The sequence below is a fragment of the Salvelinus fontinalis genome, chromosome 7 (genome assembly GCF_029448725.1).
Source record: "Salvelinus fontinalis isolate EN_2023a chromosome 7, ASM2944872v1, whole genome shotgun sequence".
NCBI classification, from domain to species: domain Eukaryota; kingdom Metazoa; phylum Chordata; class Actinopteri; order Salmoniformes; family Salmonidae; genus Salvelinus; species Salvelinus fontinalis.
Window position 1 is genome coordinate 58,095,542 of NC_074671.1, and position 27,301 is coordinate 58,122,842.

The 27,301-nt window shown below is 46.9% G+C and overlaps 2 protein-coding genes across 5 annotated transcripts in view; one reads left to right on the forward strand and one right to left on the reverse strand.

The window, feature by feature from the left end:
- Positions 1–7,034, forward strand: part of LOC129859853 (chloride intracellular channel protein 4-like) — a 14,726-nt gene extending 7,692 nt beyond the window's left edge. For 2 of the 3 annotated variants that reach the window (XM_055930033.1, XM_055930031.1), the window contains exons 2-6: positions 3,704–3,813; positions 3,990–4,115; positions 4,212–4,318; positions 4,535–4,716; positions 6,029–7,034. In XM_055930033.1, coding sequence (XP_055786008.1) covers positions 3,758–3,813; positions 3,990–4,115; positions 4,212–4,318; positions 4,535–4,716; positions 6,029–6,190 — 633 coding nt within the window. In that variant the 5' untranslated portion in view covers positions 3,704–3,757 and the 3' untranslated portion in view covers positions 6,191–7,034. Of the gene's footprint in view, positions 1–2,259; positions 2,515–3,703; positions 3,814–3,989; positions 4,116–4,211; positions 4,319–4,534; positions 4,717–6,028 lie in introns of those variants that run through there. The other variant, XM_055930032.1, reaches the window with a different exon arrangement.
- LOC129859856 (uncharacterized) lies at positions 7,016–10,484 on the reverse strand. 2 transcript variants are annotated; one of them, XM_055930036.1, is made up of 4 exons: positions 9,909–10,484; positions 8,713–9,047; positions 8,052–8,214; positions 7,016–7,928 (listed from the first exon to the last, which is right to left on the reverse strand). In XM_055930036.1, exons 1-4 carry the CDS (start codon positions 10,018–10,020, stop codon positions 7,897–7,899), a joined length of 642 nt encoding a protein of 213 aa, XP_055786011.1. In that variant the 5' UTR covers positions 10,021–10,484; the 3' UTR covers positions 7,016–7,896. The 2 variants fall into 2 exon arrangements, with proteins under 2 accessions (XP_055786011.1, XP_055786012.1); XM_055930037.1 differs by having other exon boundaries at positions 7,020–7,928; positions 9,921–10,475.
- Between the last annotated feature and the right edge of the window lie 16,817 nt (positions 10,485–27,301).

Below are 27,301 nucleotides of genomic sequence, written 5' to 3' on the forward strand. Positions count from 1 at the left end.
CAGTGTTTGATGAAGGTGCCCTGGCGCCCAGCTGAAGGATTAAGCCTGGGGGAAAATGTCCTAATATCCTGGCCTGTTCTCCCGGGGCGCCTGCTCACATAATACAATAGACGCCTTTGTCTTGCTCCTGGTGTGAGAGCAACTGTAGGTATGCTCCATGCTGTAGGTATGCTCCATGGCCAAGGTCAGGGGAGGCGGGAGGCAGGAGCAAGCTCCAACTGTGGCTGTCACCGGAGTTAGAGACTCAAGGAAAACATGGAGGAAATTATTTTTGCATTCTCTCTCTCCCTCCTCTCTCTCTCTATCTCTCTGTCTCTCTCTCTCTCTCTCTCTCTTTCTCTCTCTCTCTCCCCTCCGCTCCACTCTCTCTCTTTCTCTCTCTCCCCTTCTCGCCCCTCTCTCTCTCTCTCTATCTCTCTCTTTCTCTCTCCCTCTCTTCTTCTCGCCCCTCTCTCTCCCCTTCTCCCCCCCCCCCCCCTCTCTCTCTCTCTCTCTATTTCTCTCTGAGCTGAATAAGCTGATTATCAGGCCTGCTGGTATGGAGCTTTACTGGGGTGTCTGGGGACAAGAGGGGGTGACAGGGCCCACTCTGCCCACACACATGCAGATATTTGACTTATTGGTCCGCTGTTGTTGTCATTATGATAACAAAGTCACACAGCACACTTGACTGGTCACCTATTGCCATGAGCTTTGGGGTCAGAGTTGAAGTGTGATGAGTCAGAGTTGGTTGGGTTTGTAATGATCTCAGTAGAAATATACATGATCAAACAATCCTCTTTATGATGTTGACAACTTTCTACCCAATGAGGTACTTCTATGATATGCATGCACAGTTTGGTTGGTTGCCTACGAGGAGTACGTTTTCAGTGTGTGTGTGTCTGTGTGTGCATATATGTACACTGCTCAAAAAAATAAAGGGAACACTTATACAACACAATGTAACTCCATCACACATCTATGAAATCAAACTGTCCACTTAGAAAGCAACACTGATTGACAATACATTTCACATGCTGTTGTGCAAATGGAATAGACAAAAGGTGGAAATTATAGGCAATTAGCGGCCTGCTGGAGGTCATTTTGCAGGGCTCTGGCAGTGCACCTCCTTGCACAAAGGCGGAGGTAGCGGTCCTGCTGCTGGGTTGTTGCCCTCCTACGGCCTCCTCCACGTCTCCTCATGTACTGGCCTGTCTCCTGGTAGTGCCTCCATGCTCTGGACACTACGCTGACAGACACAGCAAACCTTTTTGCCACAGCTCGCATTGATGTGCCATCCTGGATGAACTGCACTACCTGAGCCACTTGTGTGGGTTGTAGACTCCGTCTCATGCTACCACTAGAGTGAGAGCACCGCCAGCATTCAAAAGTGACCAAAACATCAGCCAGGAAGCATAGGAACTGAGAAGTGGTCTGTGGTCACCACCTGCAGAATCACTCCTTTTTTGGGGGTGTCTTGCTAATTGCCTATAATTTCCACCTTTTGTCTATTCCATTTGCACAACAGCATGTGAAATTTATTGTCAATCAGTGTTGCTTCCTAATTGGACAGTTTGATTTCACAGAAGTGTGATTGACTTGGAGTTACATTGTGTTGTTTATGTGTTCCCTTTATTTTTTTGAGCAGTGTATGTGTGTGTGTGTGTGTGTGCGTGTGTGCGTGTGTGAGAAACACATTGCCCTTTTCCATCAGGGTCAGAACAGGCCTGAGGATTCCATCAACTCCCACACATTGACCCCAGAACAGACCTCACACTGTTCCGCCAGCCTACACTGACACCATACCCACAGACTCTGGGTCAGTCAGTTGGGGCCTATTGTTGCTGTTGTTTGAGGATTGATAAAAACGTACCCTGGTGCACCAAAAGAGGCTGAGTTTCTGCATTGTAGGTTATTAGGGCAGTGAATTAGATACTTTTACTGGAATCATAAACTGAAACTTTTGCATCAGGAAGAAATTATTGTAGAGGGGCACATGGTCCTGATTACGTATCTATACAAGTTTGCACGCTGTTCTCTGTTTGGCATGGGCTATTATTAATTCATTGCGTCAGTACCTGTAGCTGAATTCAACACATCAGAACTACAATCTATCAAAGTAAACGAAAGACGCCCCACCAGACAGGGAAAACACCCAAACAGTGTGTCTATTATGCTAGCTGTGTGTGGCTAACAAAGAGGGAGTGTGCTGTGCAAAACGTCTCACTGTCCTGCTCTGCATATCTAAACCCACCTCCCCTCGATCTTACCACCCCAATCAATGGACACCCACAGCTACAGAACCCTCAGACCCCGTCCGGTCTCAGTCAGCCCAGACAGAGACAGTAACTTTCACGAGTTTCGCTGACAGAACCTGACTGATTGGAGGCAGATTGATTTAAGGATCGGGTTGTGTCTTTGGACCTCTAGGTTATGAGTCCATAAACTGATACCTTGACTTGTGTTGTCACCATGGCCTGGTTTGACATAGCAGCCAAAAATCTGGGGTTCCCAACTATCGAGCTGTTTGTCAAAGTAAGAGTTGAGCTTGAAGTATGGAGGAATTTGATGCTGCTGGTGCTGTTGTTGTTGCTGGTGTTGGTGCTGTTGTTGTTGCTGTTGTTGGTGGTGGGGGTGCTGTTGTTGTTGCTGTTGTTGTTTCTGGTGGTGGTGCTGTTGTTGTTGCTGTTGTTGTTGCTGGTGTTGGTGCTGTTGTTGTTGCTGGTGGTGGTGGTGCTGTTGTTGTTGCTGTTGTTGTTGCTGGTGTTGGTGCTGTTGTTGTTGCTGGTGGTGGTGGTGCTGTTGTTGTTGTTGTTGTTGTTGTTGTTGTTGGTGGGGGTGCTGTTGTTGTTGCTGGTGGTGGTGCTGTTGTTGTTGCTGTTGTTGTTGCTGGTGGTGGTGCTGTTGTTGTTGCTGGTGGTGGTGCTGTTGTTGTTGCTGTTGTTGTTGCTGTTGTTGTTGCTGCTGCTGGTGCTGCTGGTGGTGCTGCTGGTGGTGGTACTGTTGTTGCTGGTGCTGGTGGTGGTACTGTTGTTGCTGGTGCTGGTGGTGGTACTGTTGTTGCTGCTTCTGGTGGTGGTACTGTTGTTGCTGCTGGTGGTGGTGGTACTGTTGTTGTTGCTGCTGGTGGTGCTGTTGTTGTTGCTGGTGGTGATACTGTTATTGTTGCTGCTGGTGGTACTGTTGTTGCTGCTGCTGGTGGTGGTACTGTTGTTGCTGGTGCTGGTAGTGGTACTGTTGTTGCTGCTGCTGGTGCTGGTGGTGGTGCTGTTGTTGCTGCTGCTGCTGGTGGTACTGTTGTTGCTGCTGCTGCTGGTGTTGTTGTTGTTGCTGCTGGTGGTGCTGTTGTTGCTGCTGCTGCTGGTGGTGCTGTTGTTGCTGCTGTTGCTGGTGATACTGTTGTTGCTGCTGCTGCTGGTGTTGTTGTTGTTGCTGCTGTTGTTGTTGTTGTTGCTGCTGGTGGTGCTGCTGCTGGTCGTGCTGTTGTTGTTTCTGGTGCTGGTGCTGCTGGTGGTGCTATTGTTGTTGATGATCTCTCAGGTTTGTTGAGGACCTTTAGTAGCAAGAGATCGTCAGGGCCGATTCAACGTGTTGTGGCAGTGTGTTTGACCAGACAGGGAATAATGACCAGGGCATTTGTGATTGGGGCCTGTTGTATGTACTGTATGTATTTGAACTGTGTGTGTATGAGTTGGACTGAACCTTTTGTGTGTCTCCTACTTAGGCTGGCAGTGATGGTGAGAGCATCGGGAACTGTCCGTTCTCCCAGCGCCTCTTCATGATCCTGTGGCTGAAGGGAGTTATCTTCAACGTCACCACAGTCGACCTCAAAAGGTATGGATCATTCCATCGGCCGATACATCTATCAATCAATCAATTGTGTTCTATATCAAGATCAACTGGATTTGACATACTTTCTAAAGACATTCAGCCATTAATGCTGGATGATGTTTATGTGGGTTCCCTGACACAGGAGCCCTGTAAGAGCCTTGTAATAATGTGTTACCCAGGAAACCGGCGGACCTGCAGGACCTGGCCCCGGGGACCAACCCTCCGTTCGTCACATTTAACGGGGAGGTGAAGGTCGACGTCAACAAGATAGAAGAGTTCCTTGAGGAAAAACTTACGCCACCACGGTACACACCCACCACTTCCTGTCTATTGCCTGTCAATCAAACGACCACTTCCTGGATTCAACTGACCAATCCTGATGTCTGATATATCTTTCTCAGGTACCCCAAGTTGGCAACTAAACACCCAGAGTCAAACACTGCAGGTATAGATGTGTTCTCCAAGTTCTCTGCCTACATCAAGAACCCCCGCAAAGATACCAACGACGGTAAGGCTTGTGTTTGTGTGTGTGATTGTGTGTGCGTGCGTGCATGTGTGTGTGTACTGTGTGTGTGTACTGTGTGTTTGTACTGTAGCCTGTGTGTCTCTGACTGTGATTACAATGTCTCTGTGTGTGCATCTCTGTCTGTCTGTGTTCACTCACTGTATACCGTGTGTGTGTGTGTGTGTGTGTGTGGGGGGGGGGGGGGGGGGGGGGGGGTAGGCCTGGAGAAGGCCCTGTTGAAGTCTCTGAGGCGGCTGGATGAATTCCTGAGGACCCCCCTGCCGGAGGAGATCGATGCCAACAGCACAGAAGACCCTCAGGAGTCCACACGCTGCTTCCTGGATGGACCTGACCTCACACTGGCAGACTGCAACCTGCTGCCCAAACTACACATTATAAAGGTACAGCTTCCAAGACTACACATTATAAAGGTACTACTACCAATACTACCAGCCTGCTGCCCAGACTACACATTATAAAGGTACTGCCTCCCAGACTACACATTATAAAGGTACTGCTGCCCAGACTACACATTATAAAAGTACTGCTGCCAAGACTACACATTATAAAGGTACTGCTGCCCAGACTACACATTATAAAGGTACTGCTGCCAAGACTACACATTATAAAAGTACTGCTGCCAAGACTACACATTATAAAGGTACTGCTGCCCAGACTACACATTATAAAGGTACTGCTGCCCAGACTACACATTATAAAGGTACTGCTGCCCAGACTACACATTATAAAGGTACTACTACCAATACTACCAGCCTGCTGCCAAGACTACACATTATAAAGGTACTGCTGCCCAGACTACACATTATAAAGGTACTGCTGCCCAGACTACACATTATAAAGGTACTACTACCAATACTACCAGCCTGCTGCCCAGACTACACATTATAAAGGTACTGCTGCCCAGACTACACATTATAAAGGTACTGCTGCCCAGACTACACATTATAAAGGTACTGCTGCCCAGACTACACATTATAAAGGTACTGCTGCCAAGACTACACATTATAAAGGTACTGCTGCCCAGACTACACATTATAAAGGTACTACTACCAATACTACCAGCCTGCTGCCCAGACTACACATTATAAAGGTACTGCCTCCCAGACTACACATTATAAAGGTACTGCTGCCCAGACTACACATTATAAAAGTACTGCTGCCAAGACTACACATTCTAAAGGTACTGCTGCCAAGACTACACATTCTAAAGGTACTGCTGCCCAGACTACACATTCTAAAGGTACTGCTGCCCAGACTACACATTCTAAAGGTACTGCTGCCCAGACTACACATTATAAAGGTACTGCTGCCCAGACTACACATTATAAAGGTACTGCTGCCCAGACTACACATTATAAAGGTACTGCTGCCCAGACTACACATTATAAAGGTACTGCTGCCCAGACTACACATTATAAAGGTACTGCTGCCCAGACTACACATTATAAAGGTACTGCCGCCAAGACTACACATTATAAAGGTACTAATACCAATAATACCCACCTTGCTTCCTAGACTACACATTATAAAGGAACTACTTTAATGACTTATATCCTCTAAATTCTCACATCAACACTGACCTCTATCACTGATCCATATGAGTTGTGATTTGTTTCTCTCAAAGTGATTCCCATGTTTAGGCTACTTCCTGGTCTGTTTCATGACATCGCCTGTGTCTTGGTCCTGTCCCAGGTGGTGGCCAGGAAGTACCGTGGCTTTGAGATCCCGGCGGAGATGGTGGGGGTGTGGCGCTATCTGAACCACGCCTACAAGAGGGAAGAGTTTACTAACACCTGTCCTGTTGAGCGCGAAATCGAATTTGCCTACATAGATGTGGCCAAACGAATCAAATAGCGAGAGGGGGAGGAGGGAGAGACTGAGAAGGCCCAATCCCAAATTGTGTGCGTGTGTGTGTGTCTTTGTGCACTCACAGGTTGGGTTGCGCGGCACTCATATGTAGTGTCACGGCTGCTGTGAATGAAAGACCACTAGACAGAGAGGTCTGCATCCATTTCACATCCAGTCCTTTTGGCCAAAGCCCTCTGCGGTGCACTATAATACAGGTATATGGTGTCATTGAAGACGCAGACACTGTTAGAAACCTAGAGTACGAACACTAACAGCGTATAGTACTATCTACTAATACTGCAACATTGTAAAACTATCCTAAAGCAGCCATAAGCATTCATTAGAGTGTTATAACCTCTGTGTCTTAGTGGTATAGCAGAGCACAGGTAGACATGCCATACTTATATGAATATGCAACACTTTGGCCTTGACCACAGTATTAACCTATATCTAAAAATTAACATACATATACTTTATAAATTCACTTTTCATTAGTTTCTCCCCCGTCTTATTTTGGCTATCTATGGGTGAATAATAATCAATAGTAAAAACCTTTTTGATGTCAAGGTCTGACTTTTCTATTTGTACGTTTTGTAAAAGCAAATTTGCTTTAATACCATTTATATCGAATTCTATTGACCATAACATGATTGTGGGTGGGGCTTTCTGTTGAGAAGCTCACCTGTTTGGGCCTTCCTGAACATGCAGGTTGAATCGGAAGCCATTTTGATTGTGGCGGAAGTGTGTACTGCATCTCTCTATGCACCAAACAAATACTGACACAACCCTGTGTACTCGCCTTATAATCCTCACCAGAGGAGACTTTATTAAACTGATTTCAGAACAGTGATTTGTCTTTGATATTTTTGTCACCTTGCTTTGTGTCTCTTTTGATGTATGACAACTTCTGACAGACTTTTGAATATGGGGTGAACTTTCAACCTCAACCCAGTCACCCACAGTCACCAAGGCAACGGTACAACTGACTCTTCTGTGGAACCCGAAACTTAAAAGCCCTATTATCAACTAGCGTAGTTTACAGTGCCACCATGGGTTACCATGGGCACATCCTCTCCAGGAATTCTAGAGTTTTGCAAGAAGTGTGTAAATCTCTTATGTAAATCTCTACCACCAATGTAAGCAGTCCAGTAACATTACATTATACAACCAATGTGTACAGAACGTTTAAGACAATAGTCTCTGTGCTTTGCGATGATGCCTCGAACCCTTTCAAAGGATCTTGTGAGCCCCTCAAAAAACAGCAATACATCTGCCCTCAACCTCATCTTTAGCAGCCAACTGCACACAGTTTCAGTCATTTTGGTAATTTTGGACATTCCATAATGAACAACTGAGAGAGCGAGAGAGGGAGAGATCTGTAGAAAAATAAACGTGTCTTTATTGTCCTATAGTTTTATCATGCTTGGGTCATCTTTATTAGAGATCACACACAGCGTTTTCTCTACTATAAACGGTTAAACAGACTTTCGTGCACATAGGCACAAGTACACACGTCGATGATGGGGCAACCTGATTGGTCAGTACTGTTATTCATGAGCCAATGAAAAGGTCAGTGGTGGCGCCGGGCCTCTGATGCCTCGCCGCATTGGTTGCCTAGTGCCCGGGTGCAGGGTGGGGGTAGGATGGGGGGAATGTTGGTTGGGAGCGTACCATGGATGTTTATAGGGGTGTTTGTCAGGGTCTGTGGAGGATCAGTTTTGGGAGCAGTACTTCCAGAAACACACTGTTGGAGAGAAAGAGAACAAGATTAGGAAGTTGAGCAGTATCTTCAAATATTAGCAAACATGACAAAACAGGAAACCAGTGACAAAGACTTCCTAATTGACTTTTGACCCCTTGCAGTCACCTCTCTTGTTGCTGGGCTTCTTGGGTTGCTGTGGGAGGGACTTCTTAAAGTTTCGGCCACTCAGACTGTCTATGCCGTCAGTGCTGGGCCGGGAGGCAGTGACGCTACCTACAACATCCACAGGAGGCACTGTGGTGGTTTTCACTCTATCCGCCTCAGCTACCTTCAGTACAGGAATAGAAGAAGTCACACTTTAGTTCCAAGCAGGCAGGAGGATCCTTTCAAATGATGTATCACAGGTACAGTAGTTACAGTATTTAACATTTTATAAAGGAGAAGTTCAGTTTCACAACTTAATGTAGATGGTTCCGCACCCTGAAAGTAGTCTACGGGCGAAGAGAAACTGTATTCCATGGTTAAGTTTTCTTTAAACAGCCACTACAAACATCAGGTAGCTTTAGCCAATCGCTAGCTAGCAATCAATGGAGGTGACAGGGGCAAAAGTGCAATGTAAAAAAAAATAAAAAAATGGCCAAATCACATTTAAAGTAACATTAAACAAAATATTGAGTTGATTTGGCCAAAGAATTTAGAAAAATTGCACGGTTGCCCCTATCACTCCCATTGATTTATTACTTTCTAAAACACATCCTGGTGTGAAAGTAACTATTATATCCCAAGGCAGGTAGGAATATCATAAACACGAACAGCATTGATTTACCACTTTCTTCTTCTTTCCTGAATTTCTGCCGTTTGCTGACCCTCTGGGCATCATGGTCATCCGTGTGCTCAGAGTGCTGTTGATCGTCCTGCTGAGTTCCTCCAGCGCTGACAGCATCTTCAGGATCTGGGCTCGTCTATCTGGACTGCTCGTCACCGGATCCATCTTCAATCGTCTATCCAGACTGCTGGTGGGTGTGGATGTCTTTTCTCGACCAACAGGGATGATGGTCATCAGTATGGTCTTCAGCAGTTTAGAAGCGTTGACCGTTGACGGTTCCGTTCTCTCTTGCACAATTGAGTCGCCTGTAGCTGGACCTGTTTGCTTTATGTCACCTGAAAGACGACATTACAGACACACATGAACATTCTGTGGTCTCAGAGTCATATTCAACACCTGGCAGAATGCCATCCTCATTCTATAATGCCTCCCATAATGATTCTGGATGATCACACATTGACCTTTCTCCTCTGTGTGCTCCATGGTGGTTCAGGCCAGAGTTGCTATTCGTAGAAAGTGTCCTACAAATAAAATGTGATTGATTGATTCCACCAAACCCCAGCAACTCAGAGACAGACCAAGTCTCAGCTCAGAGACAGTCTGTTGTGTGATGTAGACAAATTTCCCAGCCTTTCTCAGCTTTCTGTCTGTCCACGGTCTTCAGAGGGTCACTGTGTCAACTGAGCCGTATTGTTATGTGGCCACCTTAAAGACCCTCTGAACGTCACAGCGGTCCCATAGCAACACCATGGAATCCCCCAGTACCAATGTCAGCTAGTGTCGAAGTGGAGAGTGGACACGAGCTGCTTTGAGTGTGTGTGTGTGTGTATGCTTGCTTGCATTTGTTTGTGTGTGTGTGTACAAAGGATAATTCAGCATTGTGTGGGCGAGGAAAGTATTATAGGAAGAGAGGAGTGTGAGCAACACATTCTTCATCTATACTCCCTGAATACTTTCATTCAGCCATCTTCATCCTTAACCGTGATCTCTCAATCCTTCTCTTCCTTCACCTTCTCCATCCCATCCCTTCAGCCACTCAATCTCAGCATTCCTTCCTACTCTCTCCATTCCCTTCCATTCTTTCTCTCCATCATATTTTCCCTCCATGTTCCCTTTATACCTCGACTCTCACCCATCTTCTATCCTCCCGCAATCCCTCAAGTCTCCATCCCATCCCTCCATCCCTCTCTCCTTACCTCTCTCCTTACCTCTGTCAGTCAGCAGGGTGGGGGCTGTGTCCACTCCAGCCCACAGAGTCACCAGCACCGTCAGGACTCCCACCAACAGGACCACAGATACTTTCTGCATGACTGCACCTTCTTACCGGAACTTCTGACTGTTTCTGAACCAATTCTGACCACAGCTTCTGGGCTTCAACCACAAGTACCGGTCTGGTTCTAAAGTTCAGGTCTTCGGGTACCAACAAGGTCTCGTTTTAGTCTCAAAGAGCTGAGTTAGCTCTGTCGTCTCCTCGTCTTCTTTAGCTGCACGTTGAGAGAACCTGTATGTCTCCTGGGGGTCAGTGTTCAGCCAATTGTTTGGGTGTCCGTTAGTCTTCTTGTCCAAAGTCTGTTTCTTAATTTCTGTCTCTGAATTCACTAACTCGTTTGTCGTACACACACTTGTCGTTCAGCACCGATGCGCCTCTGTGAAGAAGGCTTGTCGAGAGTGTGTGTGTGCAGAGGTGCGTGTGCGAATTTCGCTCTTGTCGCTTCTAACGTAGACCTGTCCCATCCTCTCTTTATAAACCCAACGGTTCCTTCATGACGGGCCAAACCAACACCTCGCCATTGCCCAATGAGGGGGCTGCTAATTTCTTGCAATCCCGCCCGCTCCTTCTTAGCGGCGTGATGACATTTGGCGTGTTTGGCGTCAGGCTCGCCATTGTGTGTGTTTGCGAGTGTGTGTGTGTGTCAGCGCGTCGCTGTATAAGCAGTGATAAGATTCTTCTTAATGTGTTTGCTCAGGGGCCCACAGAGAAAGACCCTCTGACGCAGGAGGGCCAAAAGCCTGTCTCCAACACAAAGTTGGCCCAGACCATGCACACACACACACACAATGAAAACGTCGCAGACACAGAAACACACACACTCTGATAATAATAGACATGAATTGATAACGTCACACACTCACTCAAAAATACTACACACTATTTGTTTGCAAAAGGCAGAGGTTAGCTTGATTCCGGCCAACAGACTGACCCCCACGCACAAATAAACACATATACCAACAGTCACTCACACACAGCATCCCCACACACAATCATCAGATGCAGACAGACAGTGTTGTGTGAGACATGTCAAAGGGAGGTGCCGTCAAAGAGAGTCATGTTCAATCTATAAAAGAGGGGTTTTCTGCCTGTCACTAAGCTTAATCACACAGGAAGATGACGGTCACACTGATTGTCCTTCGCTGTGATGTCAGAAAGACGTTTTGGAATGACGGGTGAGGAGAGGAGGAGTTGGGAGAGGAGGAGTTGAGAGAGGAAAGGAGAAAGGGAGAGAGGAGAGGGGAGAGGAGAAAGGAAGAGAGGAGAGGAGAGGAGAGAGGAGAGGAGAAAGGGAGAGAGGAAATGAACAAGGGAGAGAGGAGAGGAGCAGTTGAAAGACATGGGCAATAGAATACTGAATATTGTCGAGATGACACTGGTGACAGGGCTGATGAGTTTACAGTGCATTCGGAAAGTATTCAGACCCCTTGACTTTTTCCACATTTTGTTATGTTACAGCCTTATTCTAAAATTAATTAAATTGTTTTATTTCCCTCAATCTACACACAAAACCCCATAATGAGAAAGCAAATACATTTTATTTATTTTTTTACATTTTAGCAGTATTCAGACCCTTTACTCACCTTTGGCAGCGATTACAGCCTCAAGTCTTCTTGGGTATGACGCTACAAGCTTGGCACACCTGTATTTGGGGAGTTTCTCCCGTTCTTCTCTGCTGATCCTCTCAAGCTTTGTCAGGTTGGATGGGGAGCATTGTTGCACAGCTATTTTCAGGTCTCTCCAGAGATGTTAGATCGGGTTCAAGTCCGGGCTCTGGCTGGGCCACTCAAGGACAATCTGAGACTTGTCCCGAAGCCTCTCTTGCGTTGTCTTGGCTGTGTGCTTAGGGTCGTTGTCCTGTTGGAATGTGAACCTTCGTCCCAGTCTGAGGTCCTGAGCGCTCTGGAGGAGGTTTTCACCAAGGATCTCTCTGTATTTGCTCCGTTCATCTCTCCCTTGATCCTGACTAGTCTCCCTGCCGCTGAAACACATCCCGACAGCATGATGCTGCCACCACCATGCTTCACCGTAGGGATGGTGCCAGGTTTCCTCCAGACGTGACACTTGGCATTCATGCCAAACAGTTCAATCCTTGTTTCATCAGACCAGAGAATCTTGTTTCTCATGGTCTGAGAGTCTTTTGGTGCCTTTTGGTAAACTCCAAGCGGGCTGTCATGTGCCTTTTACTGAGGAGTGGCTTCCGTCTGGCCACTCTACCATAAAGACCTGATTTGTGGAGTATTGTAGAGATGGTTGTTCTTCTGGAAGGTTCTCACATCTCCACAGAGGAAATCTGGAGCTTATTAAGAGTAACCATCGTGTTCTTGGTTGCTCTTCTCCCCCTATTGCTCAGTTTGGACGGGCGGCCAGCTCTAGGAAGAGTCTCGGTGGTTCCAAACTTCTTCCATTCAAGAATGATGGAGGCCACTGTGTTCTTGGGGCCCTTCAATGCTGCAGACATTTTTTGGTACCCTTCCCCAGATCTGTGCTTCGACCTCATGGCTTTGTTTTTTCTCTGACATGCACTGTCAACTGTGGAACCTTATATAGACAGGTGTGTGCCTTTCCAAATCATGTCCATTGAATTTAATTTACCAGAGGTGGACTACAATGAAGTTGTAGAAACATCTCAAGGATGATCAATGGAAACAGGATCCACCTGAGCTTTTATCTAAAATTTCGAAAAACCTGTTTTTGCCATTTGTCATTATGGGGTATTGACAGTCGTGAAGAGGGCACAACAAAACCTATTCCCCCTCAGGAGACTGAAAAGATTTGGCATGGGTCCTCAGATCCTCGAAAGGTTTTACAGCTGCACCAACGAGAGCATCCTGACGGGTTGCATCATTGCCTGGTATGGCAACTGCTCGGCCTCCGACCGCAAGGCACTACAGAGGGTAGTGCATACGGCCCAGCACATCAACGGGGCCAAGCTTCCTGCCATCCAGGACCTCTATACCAGGTGTCAGAGGAAGGCCCTAAAAATTGTCAAAGACTCCAGCCACCCAAGTCATAGACTGTTCTCTCTGCTACCGCATGGCAAGCGGTACTGGAGCGCCAAGTCTAAGTCCAAGAGGCTTCTAAACAGCTTCTACCCCCAAGCCATAAGACTCCTCAACAGCTAATCAAATGGCTACCTAGACTATTTGCTTTGACCCCCCCCCCCCCCCCGCCCCTTCTACACTGCTGCTACTCTCTGTTATTATCTATGCATAGTCACTTTAATAACTCTACCTACATGTGTACATATTACCTCAATTACCTCGACACACCGCACATTGACTCTGTACTGGTACCCCCTGTATATAACCCCGCTATTGTTATTTACTGCTGCTCTTTAATGATTTGTTATTCTTATCTCTTACTGTTTTTATGGTATGTTCTTAAAACTGCATTGTTGGTTAAGAGCTTGTAAGTAAGCATTTCACTGTAAGGTCTACCTGTTGTATTCGGCGCATGTGACAAATACAATTTGATTTGATTTGATTTTGATATTGTGTGTCGATTAATGAAGAACGTTTATTTAATCCATTTTAGAAAAAGGCTGTAATGTAACAAAATGTCGAAAAAGTCGAGGGGTCTGAATACTTTCCAAATGCACTGTGTGTGTGTGTGTGTGTGTGTGTGTGTGTGTGTGTGTGTGTGTGTGTGTGTGTGTGTGTGTGTGTGTGTGTGTGTGTGTGTGTGTGTGTGTGTGTGTGTGTGTGCACATGTGTGCGTGCGTGCATTTGTTTGTGTGTGTGTGTGTGTGTGTGATTTGTGGTTTAGACTTGTTGTTGGGAGGAGAACATTCAAACATCAAACATCATAGCATCAAGCTATTCACTGCTCTCTGTCTCTCTGTCTGAACGGAGTCTCTCGACCGAGACAGGGTGTGTGTGTGTGTGTGTGTGTGTGTGTGTGTGTGTGTGTGTGTGTGTGTGTGTGTGTGTGTGTGTGTGTGTGTGTGTGTGTGTGTGTGTGTGTGTGTGTGTGTGTGTGTGTGGTGAGTGAGGGACGGTGTGTTCCTTTCCTATCCATTCATCATTCTTGATGGTCCTAAAAATCCAGACTGTCTGTCTCTCTTTGTCTGTGTGTCTCTCTTTCTCTCTTTCTATCTCTGTCCGTCTCTACGTCCGTCTGTGTGTCTTTCTTTCTCTCTCTTTCTCCCTATGTCTGTCTGTCTTCATCGCTTTCTGTCCCTCTCTGGCTCAGCCTCTGTATTTGTCAGTCTGGGTCAGAGCCTCTGCTAAAGGAATCAAATGTCAAATCTAATCTGTCTGTGGTTGGTCGTCAGAGGCAGTTCTAATTACTAATGACTAATCTACCATGAATAATGTGTTAGCTCAACATTTGCCCACCTCTCTCTCTCACTCTGACGCCTATTTCACCAGAAGACCAAACGATTCTTAAAATGCTGATGATATTCAATGACAAATTGTTCTGTAACCATTATGCACTTACCATTTAATTATATTCCAATTGCCATATGAATCAGGGATGCAACTTTCACTGGGGATGGGGTGACATGTCCTCCCTACATTCAGAAATGTCATTTTTGTCCGCCCCAGTTTTTTATTGGAATGCGATACAAACGAGGCCACGGTGTGCTTTAGGACCATGCAGGCGCTTCTGAGCGGTCGGGTAGGCTGCTTGGAGTGTTTATCCGACTGGATACAATATATATATATTATGCCATGCCCCCCCCCCCCGCCCCCACACTTCTAAAACTAAAGTTGCGCCCCTGATATGAATATCGTGCTGTAAGGTAGAGCATAACAGGGACTTTATAGTGGAATCTCTCTCTCTGCTGTTACGCCCTGTGGCCACTGAGTGGCAGTGTTGATCCTCCACAGGACAACAGCAGGTGCTTCCACTGTGGGGGGCTTCATCTCCAGCCCTGGAGAGCAACTGGGTTTAGGGTTGTGTTAGCTTCCGAAGATAATGCCTAGGGCTTCAGCTCAGCAGGCTTATAAAAAAGAAAGATACAGATTCATACTCTGTTTTGAGCACCCAAATAGGGACATTTGGTTTCAAGGTGAGCATAGCTGACAACATTTCCACCATTGCTTTTGCTCACTTTCTTTGTCAAGCTTCACTTTTAGGTGATACAGAGATCTGTGTACAGCCTCTCTTTCTACATTAGTGTTGAATGTAACATGTTCTAAAGTGATATGAGAGGAATGATTCCAACAGGAAAATAGAGAAATAGTGAAACTGAGGGAAAAACGAGGGGATGAAGTGAATGACTGAGAGGAACAAGAGAGGACCCGAGGGAACGAGGTGAGAGAGGAACTAGGGAGTGATAAAGGAGTGTAAGGGAAGAGACAGGATGGACAGATGAGGAGGGGGAGGTAGGGAAGGTCAGGGCTGAGAAGGAGAGGAGAGAAAAAGAAAAGAGCGATTTGTTTTCAGTGAAACATGAGCGTTCTCCCCCACTTAGCAGCGCCGCAGCCCTACAGCGGAATCTATTACCATGTGTCAGGATGAAACCAGAGACTGAGAAACACAATAAGGGCAAGACCTGAATGTTTGTGCGTGTGCGTGTGTGTACACACGTGTGCTGTATGTGTGTGTTGGCTATGTGCTGTGATTGAATGGACATTACTCTATGATCATGTGTGTGTGACTGCTTGATTGTGTGTGTGTGTGTGTGTGTGTGTGTGTGTGTGTGTGTGTGTGTGTGTGTGTGTGTGTGTGTGTGTGTGTGTGTGTGTGTGTGTGTGTGTGTGTGTGTGTGTGTGTGTGTGTGTGTGTGTGTGTGTGTGTGTGTGTGATAGAATCAGCTGTTCATACTGCAGGGATAAAAGCTTTTAGACTGATGGAAAGTGATGGAATGGAAAGCAAAGCAGTTTAGGACGATTTAGTCTGAGAGTGATGTGTGTATCATTATCTGAACTTGTGTGTTTGTGTGTGTGTGTGTGTGTGTGTGTGTGTGTGTGTGTGTGTGTGTGTGTGTGTGTGTGTGTGTGTGTGTGTGTGTGTGTGTGTGTGTGTGTGTGTCCGTGCTCTGAGGGCAGTTCAGTTGTCACTCTACACCCCGCGGACGCTGTGGCTCACCAGAGGCCAGTGTGGTTCAGAGGGGTTTGGAAACCTCTAACCACAGCGTCTGTGTCTGTGTGTCCAGTGTGGTTTGAATCCCAGCCGCAGGCCACCGGCCTTCTCTGACACGGTGTAGGATGGAGCCAACCGACCAGGAACACCAGGCCTGTCTGCCTGCCCCTCTTGCCTTCAGACAGCCACTGATATAGCTACACGATCTGGGAAACTAGCTTCCAGACACCAGACTCCATGATAATGGAGGAAACTATCAGGAAACGACAGGAGGAAAATGAGAGCATGTGAAAAGAAGACAGAGAAAATGTAAAAGATTGGAGGATAGGAGAAGAGATAGAGATGAGTGGAGAGAGAAAAGTTGAGAAGCAGAGAAGAGATGAGAGGATAGATCGAGACGAGAAGAGAGGAGATATAGAGAGAGGAGAGGAAAGTTAGAAGGGGAGATAGAGAGGAGAGATGAAGAGAGTAGAGATGAGGAGAAGAGAGGAGAGGTGAATGAGAGATGAGAGGATAGATAGATAGGTGGGGAGAGGGCTCCCCTGACATGTAGTTAGCTTGGAGATGTGTCGTGTCCTGAAGGATATGGAAAGGGACAATCCTGTGATCGCTGTCTATTAGCAGACACTAATGGTGGGTCCATCGATGGGTTGGGTAACACAGTCGCCTGCTTTTTAGTGCTAACTGCTGCATTCCCGCTAGCACATCAATCATTCTCGCACTCTCCCCATCGCCCCCCGACGCACAACTCTAAATATTTAATCACCCACCCCCGTAAAAAAGAGAAAAGAAAGGAAAAAGGAGATGGAGAGAGAGAAAAGAGATTGTCTCAGTTCATCCTCTCACACTGAACCACTCCTCTCTCTCTCTCTCTCTCTAGTTGTCTGTTTCTGTTCTCTCACCATCTCATCGATACTGAAAGGGGGAAAACTGTATGACCTTAAATTGGGGAACGCAAACATTTATCTATTTGTATGTGTTCCGCTGAAACTGTTTAACTGTTTAACTATATATATAAATGTTTAACTATATCTGGTTCCATTATGAAACATGAAAGTATATCACACACAGGCTTCAAATCTCCTCAAAAAGAGTTGACTTTGACAAGTTCCCACCTACTTCACCCATCCTCCCCTCCTCCTCTCTTCTCCCCTCCCCTCCACTCCTCCCCTCCCCTCCTCTCCCCTCCTCCTCTCTCCTCCCCTCCCCTCCTCTCCCCTCCTCCTCTCTTCTCCCCTCCCCTCCTCTCCTCCCCTCCCCTCCCCTCCTCTCCCCTCCTCCTCTTCTCTCGAGGTCAGTGGCTACCTGAGCTCTGGGCTCCAGTTGCAGCTGTAATTAAAGGGTATGTAACATCACACGGAGGGGTGTCGAATGTCAGGAGGGTGAAACCCAACGCCCCTCCTCCTGCTCCCCCATTAACGCAGATGAATTATACATACACACCCCCACTGGAGGGAGGGAGGGAGGGAGGGAGGGAGGGAGGGAGGGAGGGAGGGAGGGAGGGAGGGAGGGAGGGAGGGAGGGAGGGAGGGAGGGAGGGAGGGACAGGTGGGTGGGAAAGAGAAGGAGGGAAAGGGTGAGAACACTCTAGAACCTAAAAGGGTTCTTCGGCTGTCCCCATAGGAGAACCCGTTGAAGAACCCTTTTTGGTTCCAGGTAAAACGCTTTTGAGTTCTATGTAGGACCCCTTTCCATAGAGGGTTCTACATGGAACCCAAAAAGGGGACAGCCGAAGAACCCTTTTGGAACCCTTTAATCTAAGAGTGTAGAGGGAGAAAATAAAAGTTATGTGAGTGAAACAGTCTATGGTGATGGGTAATGTACTCTAGCAGGGTGACAGGAGGGATAGGGAAAGAGAGATTGAGGGAGATAGAGGGGGAAGAGAACCCCTCTTTTCCTTTGCTCCATCCCATAATTATCTACAGGGTCAGAGGTCACAGCAAGACGGGTTACCATGACAATGACAGGCGATGTCTCGGGTGATGATGTCACAGTGGGACAGATCTGGTGTATCGATCGCCTCAGAGTCCTACTGCAAAAATGACATTGTAGCACTGCTGCTGACATCCCTCTCTCTCTCTCTCTCTCTCTCTGTCTCTCTCTCTCTCTCTCTATTTATCTCACTCTGTCTCTCTCTCTCTATTTCTCTCACTCTCTCTCTCTCTCTCTTTCTCTTTCTCTTTGTGTGTCTCTCTCTCTCGCTCTCTCTCTCTCTCCCTCTCTCTCGCTCTCTCTCGCTCTCTCTCTATTTCTCTCACTCTGTCTCTCTCTCTCATTCTCTCTCTATTTCTCCATTTCTCTCTCTCTCTCTCTCTCCATCTCTCTCTATTTCTCTCACTGTCTCTATTTCTCTATTTCTCTCACTCTGTCTCTCTCTCTCATTCTCTCTCTATTTCTCAATTTCTCTCTCTCTCTCTCTCTCTCTATCTCTCTCTATTTCTCTCACTGTCTCTATTTCTCTATTTCTCTCACTCTCTCTCTCTCATTCTCTCTCTATTTCTCTATTTCTCTCACTCTCTCTCTCTATTTCTCTCACTCTCTCTCTATATATTTCTCTCACTGTCTCTCTCTATTTCTCTATTTCTCTCACTCTGTCTCTCTCTCTCATTCTCTCTCTATTTCTCTATTTCTCTCACTCTGTCTCTCTCTCTCTATTTCTCCATTTCTCTCAGTCTCTCTCCCATTTTCTCTATCTCTCTCTCCCACACACTTTACCTCTCTCTCCTTTCTCGTTACCGCTCTCTCTATAACTCTCCCCTTCTCTCCATTTTTTCTCTCCATCTCTTCCCCCTCTAGCAGAACTCCTCTCTCTCTCTCTCTCCTTTCTCCTCTCTCTCTCTCGCTCTCTCTCTCTCTCTCCTTCCCTCTCTCTCTCTCTCTTTCTCTCTCTCTCCCTCTCCCTTTCTCTCTCTCTTTCTCCATTTATTCTCCTCTTTCCTTCTTTCCTTCTCCCCACAGTATGAGTGATGCTGTGGGTGGGACAGTAATACCACTGCTTGACTCTATGGTTGATTGATGGGTGCTTTAGTGGACTGAGGTCTGGCTCATACAGAGCAATAGAGGACAACAGTCACATGGACGAGACAAAGGCAGGACGGCCTTCTACAGTCTCTGTAAATGCTATCGGTTATGCTTCAATTTACAGACCGCTATACATGGTATTTTCCCAAAGACATACTAAAATGACAATTCATTGATGAACATGTACAATCTGGCAACATATACATTAGAATTTACAATAAATGCCTAATTGGTTTTAATAACTGCACTCACTGTCATAAATATCTGCTATGTCGAACTTAAATGACCTTAGTGGATCAGGTCTTAGACTTGCTTCCTCCCAGCTATCTATTAATAGTGTATCTCCATGGCGATATGAGAGGAGCAGTAATACCCAGGAAGTATGTGATTACCTCCAGGCTCAGAACAGAGATGACCCACCTGACAATACCTGTAGACATCACACTAGCCAATGATATATTCCCCTACAATACCTGTAGACATCACACTGGCCAATGATATATTCCCCTACAATACCTGTAGACATCACACTGGCCAATGATATATTCCCCTACAATACCTATAGACATCACACTGGCCAATGATATATTCCCCTACAATACCTATAGACATCACACTGGCCAATGATATATTCCCATACAATACCTGTAGACATCACACTGGCCAATGATATATTCCCCTACAATACCTGTAGACATCACACTGGCCAATGGTATATTCCCCTACAATACCTGTAGACATCACACTGGCCAATGATATATTCCCCTACAATACCTATAGACATCACACTGGCCAATGATATATTCCCATACAATACCTGTAGACATCACACTGGCCAATGATATATTCCCCTACAATACCTGTAGACATCACACTGGCCAATGATATATTCCCCTACAATACCTATAGACATCACACTGGCCAATGATATATTCCCCTACAATACCTATAGACATCACACTGGCCAATGATATATTCCCCTACAATACCTATAGACATCACACTGGCCAATGATATATTCCCCTACAATACCTGTAGACATCACATTGGCCAATGATATATTCCCCTACAATACCTGTCGACATCACACTGGCCAATGATATATTCCCCTACAATACCTGTAGACATCACACTGGCCAATGATATATTCCCCTACAATACCTGTAGACATCACACTGGCCAATGATATATTCCTCTACAATACCTGTAGACATCACACTGGCCAATGATATATTCCCCTACAATACCTGTAGACATCACACTGGCCAATGATATATTCCCCTACAATACCCGTAGACATCATACTGGCCAATGATATTTTCTCCTACAATACAGAGCCCTGCTTGGCACTAGACGGCCATGCTAGAGAGGAAAATGGTGGCGATATTGTTAGAGCTGTTGACAAAGTAAAGGTGTGTTCTGATTAGGGTTAAGGGTCATGTGTAAGGTTAGGGTTGGTGATTGAAATAGGATTAGTGGTTAGACAGCGCTATACTTCTGTCCTTGACGAGCATGAAGTCACCTACCGTGAACTTCATCCCTCTCTCTATCTCTCCATCCCATCCCTCTCTTTCTGTCTCTCTCCGTCCCCTGTCTCTCTCCGTCCCTTGTCTCTCTCCGTCCCCTGTCTCTCTCCGTCCCCTGTCTCTCTCCGTCCCCTGTCTCTCTCCGTCCCCTGTCTCTCTGATGGGATATCAGGAAGAAATCTGTTTAGGGATGTCCATGTTTCCATGGTGATGGATGGCTGTATGGGACGGTGTGTGTGTGTTGTGTGTTGTGTGTAAGAGTGTGTGTTGTGTGTGTGCGATCAATCAAGTGTGTGCGTGCGCTCATAAGGGTTAACTTTAGCGACCCTGAGTCTGAACAGAAAACATTTCCAGAAAATAATCCACTTTAGCCGGCCAGGTCTGAGAGAGAGTCTGAGTGAGGAGACACAGCGCTGGCCTAATTCAACCACAAAGGAATCAAAATCGGGCTGCAAGAGATAACTTTCTCTCTCATGTTTGTATTTACAGTAAGTTATGTCCTTGTGTTTCCAAATCTTCTTCTTTACACAATTAGAACTTACTGTAAGCTTCATTGAAGACCAATCCTGGGACAATTATATGATTATTTTCTTCTATTATTAAAACGTTCTCTTTCTCTATCTCTCTTCATCCTCCCATCATCTCCCCCCTCTCTCTCTCCCTCTATCTGTCTGTCTCTCCTCCTGTAAGTGATTTCAGATTCCCAGTGACTCTCCAGATACCAGGCAGACCTGTAGTAGGCATCAGTAGCATTGAGCGTGCAGGTGTAGTTTAGGGAAGCAGGGCTGTGTTCAGCTTGAAGTTTACTGCTATCCAGGTAATTTAAGGGAAAGGGCTCCGGAGGGACGTAAAAACACACCAGATGAACATAATATCATATTTCCCATCCAGTAATAAGAGCTGGAATCATTAACAGACCTGCAGAGTCTCTCTGGAGCCTTTCTCAACTCCTCTCATATTCATATCAGCACTTTCTTTTGTTTACTTAACCTTTAAGTAAATATGTGTGTGTGTGTGTGTGTGTGTGTGTGTGTGTGTGTGTGTGTGTGTGTGTGTGTGTGTGTGTGTGTGTGTGTGTGTGTGCGTGCGTGCGTGCGTGCGTGCGTGCGTGTGTGCGTGCGTGTGTGTGTGCGTGTGTGTGTGTGTGTGTGTGTGTGTGTGTGTGTGTGTGTGTGTGTGTATTCCTCTGCTCCGTTTGATTACCCCTCACCAGCCCATCGTTTTGGCATGTTTGTTTTTCCGGTCGTTCCGCCGCATCGCACCCTTGCCGGTGTGTCATGGCCAAACGTCGACCGGCGAGTTAACGTGAGGTCTCACAGGACTGCTCCCGGGATCTGAGTGTGTTTGTGTGAGTGTGTGTGTTGGGTGGGTGAGGGGTAGTTTAGGACCGTTACCACGGGAACTGAACCGTGTGCCATGTGTGTGCATTTGTGTAGAGGTTCCCGGGGGTTCATAGTGTGCTGGATGAAAGTGTCAGATAAGTAAATACCCGCCCACATGAGGATTATTCATTCCACCCTCCCCATGCTCTGGCCCTGTCCTGGAACCAACAGGGTGAGACCAACAAAGGGCTGTGGGGGTCAGTGGTGATTCAGTGTTGATAAACACAATAGTTATTTATTTCAGAGGGAAATGTAAAAACACACACAGGAAAATTGCAATACAGTCTCCCTGAAAAACATCTTCACTGAGTCAATACTGACTCCCCGAAAAGCCTCTACACAGAGTCAATACTGACTCCCCGAAAAGCCTCTACACAGAGTCAATACTGTCTCCCTTCAAAACCTCTACACTGAGTCAAGCAATTCCTCACACAATCATAGTCTAGTTAGTAATACAGACCCCAGAAGTCAAGAACATCTTCTCACATCTTTAATCAAATTAGATACAGTACATACATTGCACAGTACAGGAGAAGTGTAAGCAGTAAAGTAACACACGTGTGTGTCTGTGTGTGCGTCTTCGTGTGTGTGAGCTCTCTGTACCCTCACCCCCAGTAACAGAGATTCCCTGCTAGTTCAGAATACAACAACAGGATGAATCCTTGTTACTGAAGGCGGGAGGTCAGAATCTCTTTCTCCAATCAGAAACTCTCTTTCTCTAATCCCTCCAATCACTTTTATGTCTCCGTCTTGTCCATCCAAGCAACTCCTCTGGAGAGAACGGTCCCTTCCCTCATCCATTAAAGAAAAATCTCCTCCAGGCTTTCTAGAAATACAGACAGACAGACAGACAGACAGACAGACAGACAGACAGACAGACAGACAGACAGACAGACAGACAGACAGACAGGCAAACAAACACGTCAGTTGGTGAGTCTTGACTCAATAGAACTTCAAGTACAACTCAAAGATAAAGCTTCAAGTGTAAAGTCCAGACTTAGTGCAGTGACATCATGATTTGGGCTAGGGAACAGCTATCCATATGAAAAGGTTTCACTTTTCATTGATTGGTTTTTACAATAAGCATTTCCTAATGTCCCTGAATCGTGTCATTGTACCACACACAGATATCTGTTAGTGCCAGCTCACGCCCATCCATTACACTGTACATTTCGACACTATCAAGTTTATTGATCAACGTTAAGTACATGAGCTAATCTGTCATGGATTCTTGGGTATAGGCTTTTAACTCATCATATCCCCAACAGTCTCAACCCTACCACTACCACCTTCATCTAACCCTAACCCTGAACCATACCCCCTTCATCTAACGATGAACCCTGAACCCTACCACTACCACCTTCATCTAACCCTAACCCTGAACCATACCCCCTTCATCTAACCCTAACCCTGAACCATACCCCCTTCCTCTAACCCTAACCCTGAACCCTACCACTATCACCTTCATCTAACCCTGACCCTGACCCCTACCACCTTCATCTAACCCTAACCCTGAACCCTACCACCTTCATCTAACCCTGACCCTGAACCCTACCCCCTTCATCTAACCCTAACCCTGAACCCTACCACCTTCATCTAACCCTAACCCTGAACCCTACCCCCTTCATCTAACCCTGACCCTGAACCCTACCCCCTTCATCTAACCCTAACCCTGACCCTTACCACCTTCATCTAACCCTAACCCTGAACCCTACCCCCTTCATCTAACCCTAACCCTGACCCCTACCACCTTCATCTAACCCTGACCCTGAACCCTACCCCCTTCATCTAACCCTAACCCTGACCCCTACCCCCTTCATCTAACCCTAACCCTGAACCATACCCCCTTCATCTAACCCTAACCCTGAACCCTACCACTATCACCTTCATCTAACCCTAACCCTGAGTGTGTGTGTGTGTGTGTGTGTGTGTGTGTGTGTGTGTGTGTGTGTGTGTGTGTGTGTGTGTGTGTGTGTGTGTGTGTGTGTGTGTGTGTGTGTGTGTGTGTGTGTGTGTGTGTGTGTGTGTGTGTGTGAGAGCGAGACTCTTTGACCTTAGAGTTGTTGGCATTCTCCCCTCCCTTGTGTCTTTTTGTGTTGAAGGAAACCTAAATCAGCAATTAACATTAATAATTAATGAGCCTATCAGATTAATTATTTATTAGGTCGACGGGTAATTGCCTCCGCTTAAGAGAGAGAGATAACACCTGCAAGAGTTAAGGAGAGGGAGGAGAGGAGGAGGAGAGGGGAGGTGAAAGAGGAGATGAATAGAAAGGAGAAAGTGGAGGAGAGTGGGAAATAGAGGGGAAAGAGAGGACAGGGGGAGAGAGGAGGAGAAGAGGGAAAGAGAGGAGGGGAGAGAGGAGGATGAGAGGAGAGAGGACAGGGGGAGAGAGGAGGAGAAGAGGGAAAGAGAGGAGGGGAGAGAGGAGGATGAGAGGAGAGAGGACAGGGGGAGAGAGGAGGAGAAGAGGGAAAGAGAGGAGGGGAGAGAGGAGGATGAGAGGAGAGAGGACACGGGGAGAGAGGAGGATGAGAGGAGAGAGGACAGGGGGAGAGAGGAGGAGAAGAGGGAAAGAGAGGAGGGGAGAGAGGAGAATGAGAGGAGAGAGGACAGGGGGAGAGAGGAGGAGAAGAGGGAAAGAGAGGAGGGGAGAGAGGAGGATGAGAGGAGAGAGGACACGGGGAGAGAGGAGGATGAGAGGAGAGAGGACAGGGGGAGAGAGGAGGATGAGAGGAGAAAGGACAGGGGGAGAGAGGAGGATGAGAGGAGAGAGGACAGGGGGAGAGAGGAGGATGAGAGGACAGGGGGAGAGAGGAGGATGAGAGGACAGGGGGAGAGAGGAGGATGAGAGGACATGGGGAGAGAGGAGGATGAGAGGACAGTGGAGAGAGAGGAGGATGAGAGGACAGGGGGAGAGAGGAGGATGAGAGGACAGTGGAGAGAGAGGAGGATGAGAGGACAGGGGGAGAGAGGAGGATGAGAGGACATGGGGAGAGAGGAGGATGAGAGAACAGTGGAGAGAGAGGAGGATGAGAGGACAGTGGAGAGAGAGGAGGATGAGAGGACAGTGGAGAGAGAGGAGGATGAGAGGACAGTGGAGAGAGAGGAGGATGAGAGGACATGGGGAGAGAGGAGGATGAGAGGACAGTGGAGAGAGAGGAGGATGAGAGGACAGGGGGAGAGAGGAGGATGAGAGGAGAGAGGACAGGGGGAGAGAGGAGGATGAGAGGACAGGGGGAGAGAGGAGGATGCGAGGACAGGGGAGAGAGGAGGATGAGAGGAGAGAGGACAGGGGGAGAGAGGAGGATGCGAGGACAGGGGGAGAGAGGAGGATGCGAGGACAGGGGGAGAGAGGAGGATGAGAGGAGAGAGGACAGGGGGAGAGAGGAGGATGAGAGGAGAGAGGACAGGGGGAGAGAGGAGGATGAGAGGAGAGAGGACAGGGAGAGAGAGGAGGATGAGAGGACAGGGGGAGAGAGGAGGATAAGAGGACAGGGGGAGAGAGGAGAGAGGACAGGGGGAGAGAGGAGGATGAGAGGACAGGGGAGAGAGGAGAGAGGACAGGGGGAGGTGAGAGGACAAGTAAAAAGAGGTGGAAGGAGAAAGTAGAGGTTACCAGGTTACCAACTCTTCTTCCCCCTTTCTCTCCCTTTACCACTCACTCTCTACCCTACCTCTCTTGTCCCCTCTTCTCTTCCTCTCTTTCATTCACTCCCTCCTCCCTCTGTACTTAGTCAGTGTGTATCGGGTTGCCCAGACACAGCTTGTTAATTGCAGGGTAACTACAGTGTGTGTGTGTGTGTGTGTGTGTGTGTGTGTGTGTGTGTGTGTGTGTGTGTGTGTGTGTGTGTGTGTGTGTGTGTGTGTGTGTGTGTGTGTGTGTGTGTGTGTGTGTGTGTGTGTGTGTGTGTGTGTGTGTGTGTGTGTGTGTGTGTGTGTGTGTGTGTGTGTGTGTGTGTGATGTTGATTTCACAACCCTTTTAGTCTGTCAGCTCGCAGCATCAGACACTATTGGATTCAGATCAAGTACCTCAATTAACACCCAGCAACTCTCTAAACTCACTCACTCTCTGCCTGTCTGTGTGTCTGGATGTCTGACACATGCCCTGCAATAATGCACTACTACAACAATATACTGTACTCTAATCATAGTGTCTGAAGTCGGTCTGTGAGGAGTTTACGCCTGTTCTTTTCAGAGGGGAGTCAAAGGCAGAAAAGGAAGCCCCCAAAAAACCCTACTGTTTCTAAGACCTAGAACCCTTCTCTGAATTGTCCTTGTACCTTTCTTTTTTCCCAACATATCCTGTGTGAATCGCCTGATGTGATCCCTGTTGAAACACAGTAACAGTTGCAATAGTAATTCAGTAATTGAGCCTGTCTATTGGTTGAAGGATGGCCCTTACTCCACTATGAGCTAAAAGGAAGAAGTCAAGTGAACTCTGTTGAATCGGGTCTTATAAGACAGCTTACCTGGCCTCCTGTTGGTCGGCTATGTTGGCTGGGCAGCAGCAGACCGTTGGGTCCCGGACCGGACCGATGCTGTCTTCAGCTCCGCCAGAACCACAATGGTTGAACCTGCTCCCTATGCCAGCTAGGTCTTACCCTGCTATCACTAACCTCTGGACCGCAGAGGAACCTATGGACCGCTGCTTATCTTTAGGACCGCTTTACGACCCATAACACAGCCCTGGCCTGCACAGAACACACTGATAGGAGAGGAGCGGGGTAAGAGTTAAGAGTTATTCATCCCTCCACTCCAAGTTTGAACCCTTCTCACTTCTAAGACCTGATCAGTAGAGAATGCTCTTAAAACATTTGTGAGAAATGACTTAAATAATAACTTTCTCTATCTAGGGGATTTAAATATTATTGCATCTTGCGAGTAGATACTCTGAGCATTGAACGTAACCTCTTCTACGGCCTGGGGTTTTATGCTAGCTAATGATGCTTTGACCTGTTGCTACAGATTAGGTACATACAATGGTACATTAGAATAGCCCATTTTAAAGGAACCCGTTGACTGTCTTTTAGCTAGGTCTTTTTCATGTGTCTAACTGTGCACTAAGAATCGTAACAGTATGGTAAGCAGCGTTGTGCTGAGTGTTGATAGTCACATTCACAGACCTCTCAGATCATTGGTAACCAGCGCATTAGCCATGGAACTGAAGTCCAACCATACTGTGGTCTGTGGGTTGCTCTGGATGTGCTGTCTCTCTTTCTCCCTCTCTCCCTGTGAATCTCTCTCTCTCTCTCTGTGATATCCTCTTGGCAGTGCGGAGGGATTTGTGGTTAGTTTGTTTCACACAGACAGAAAGGAATATAACTGGAAATAAACGCTGTATTACAATGAGGCC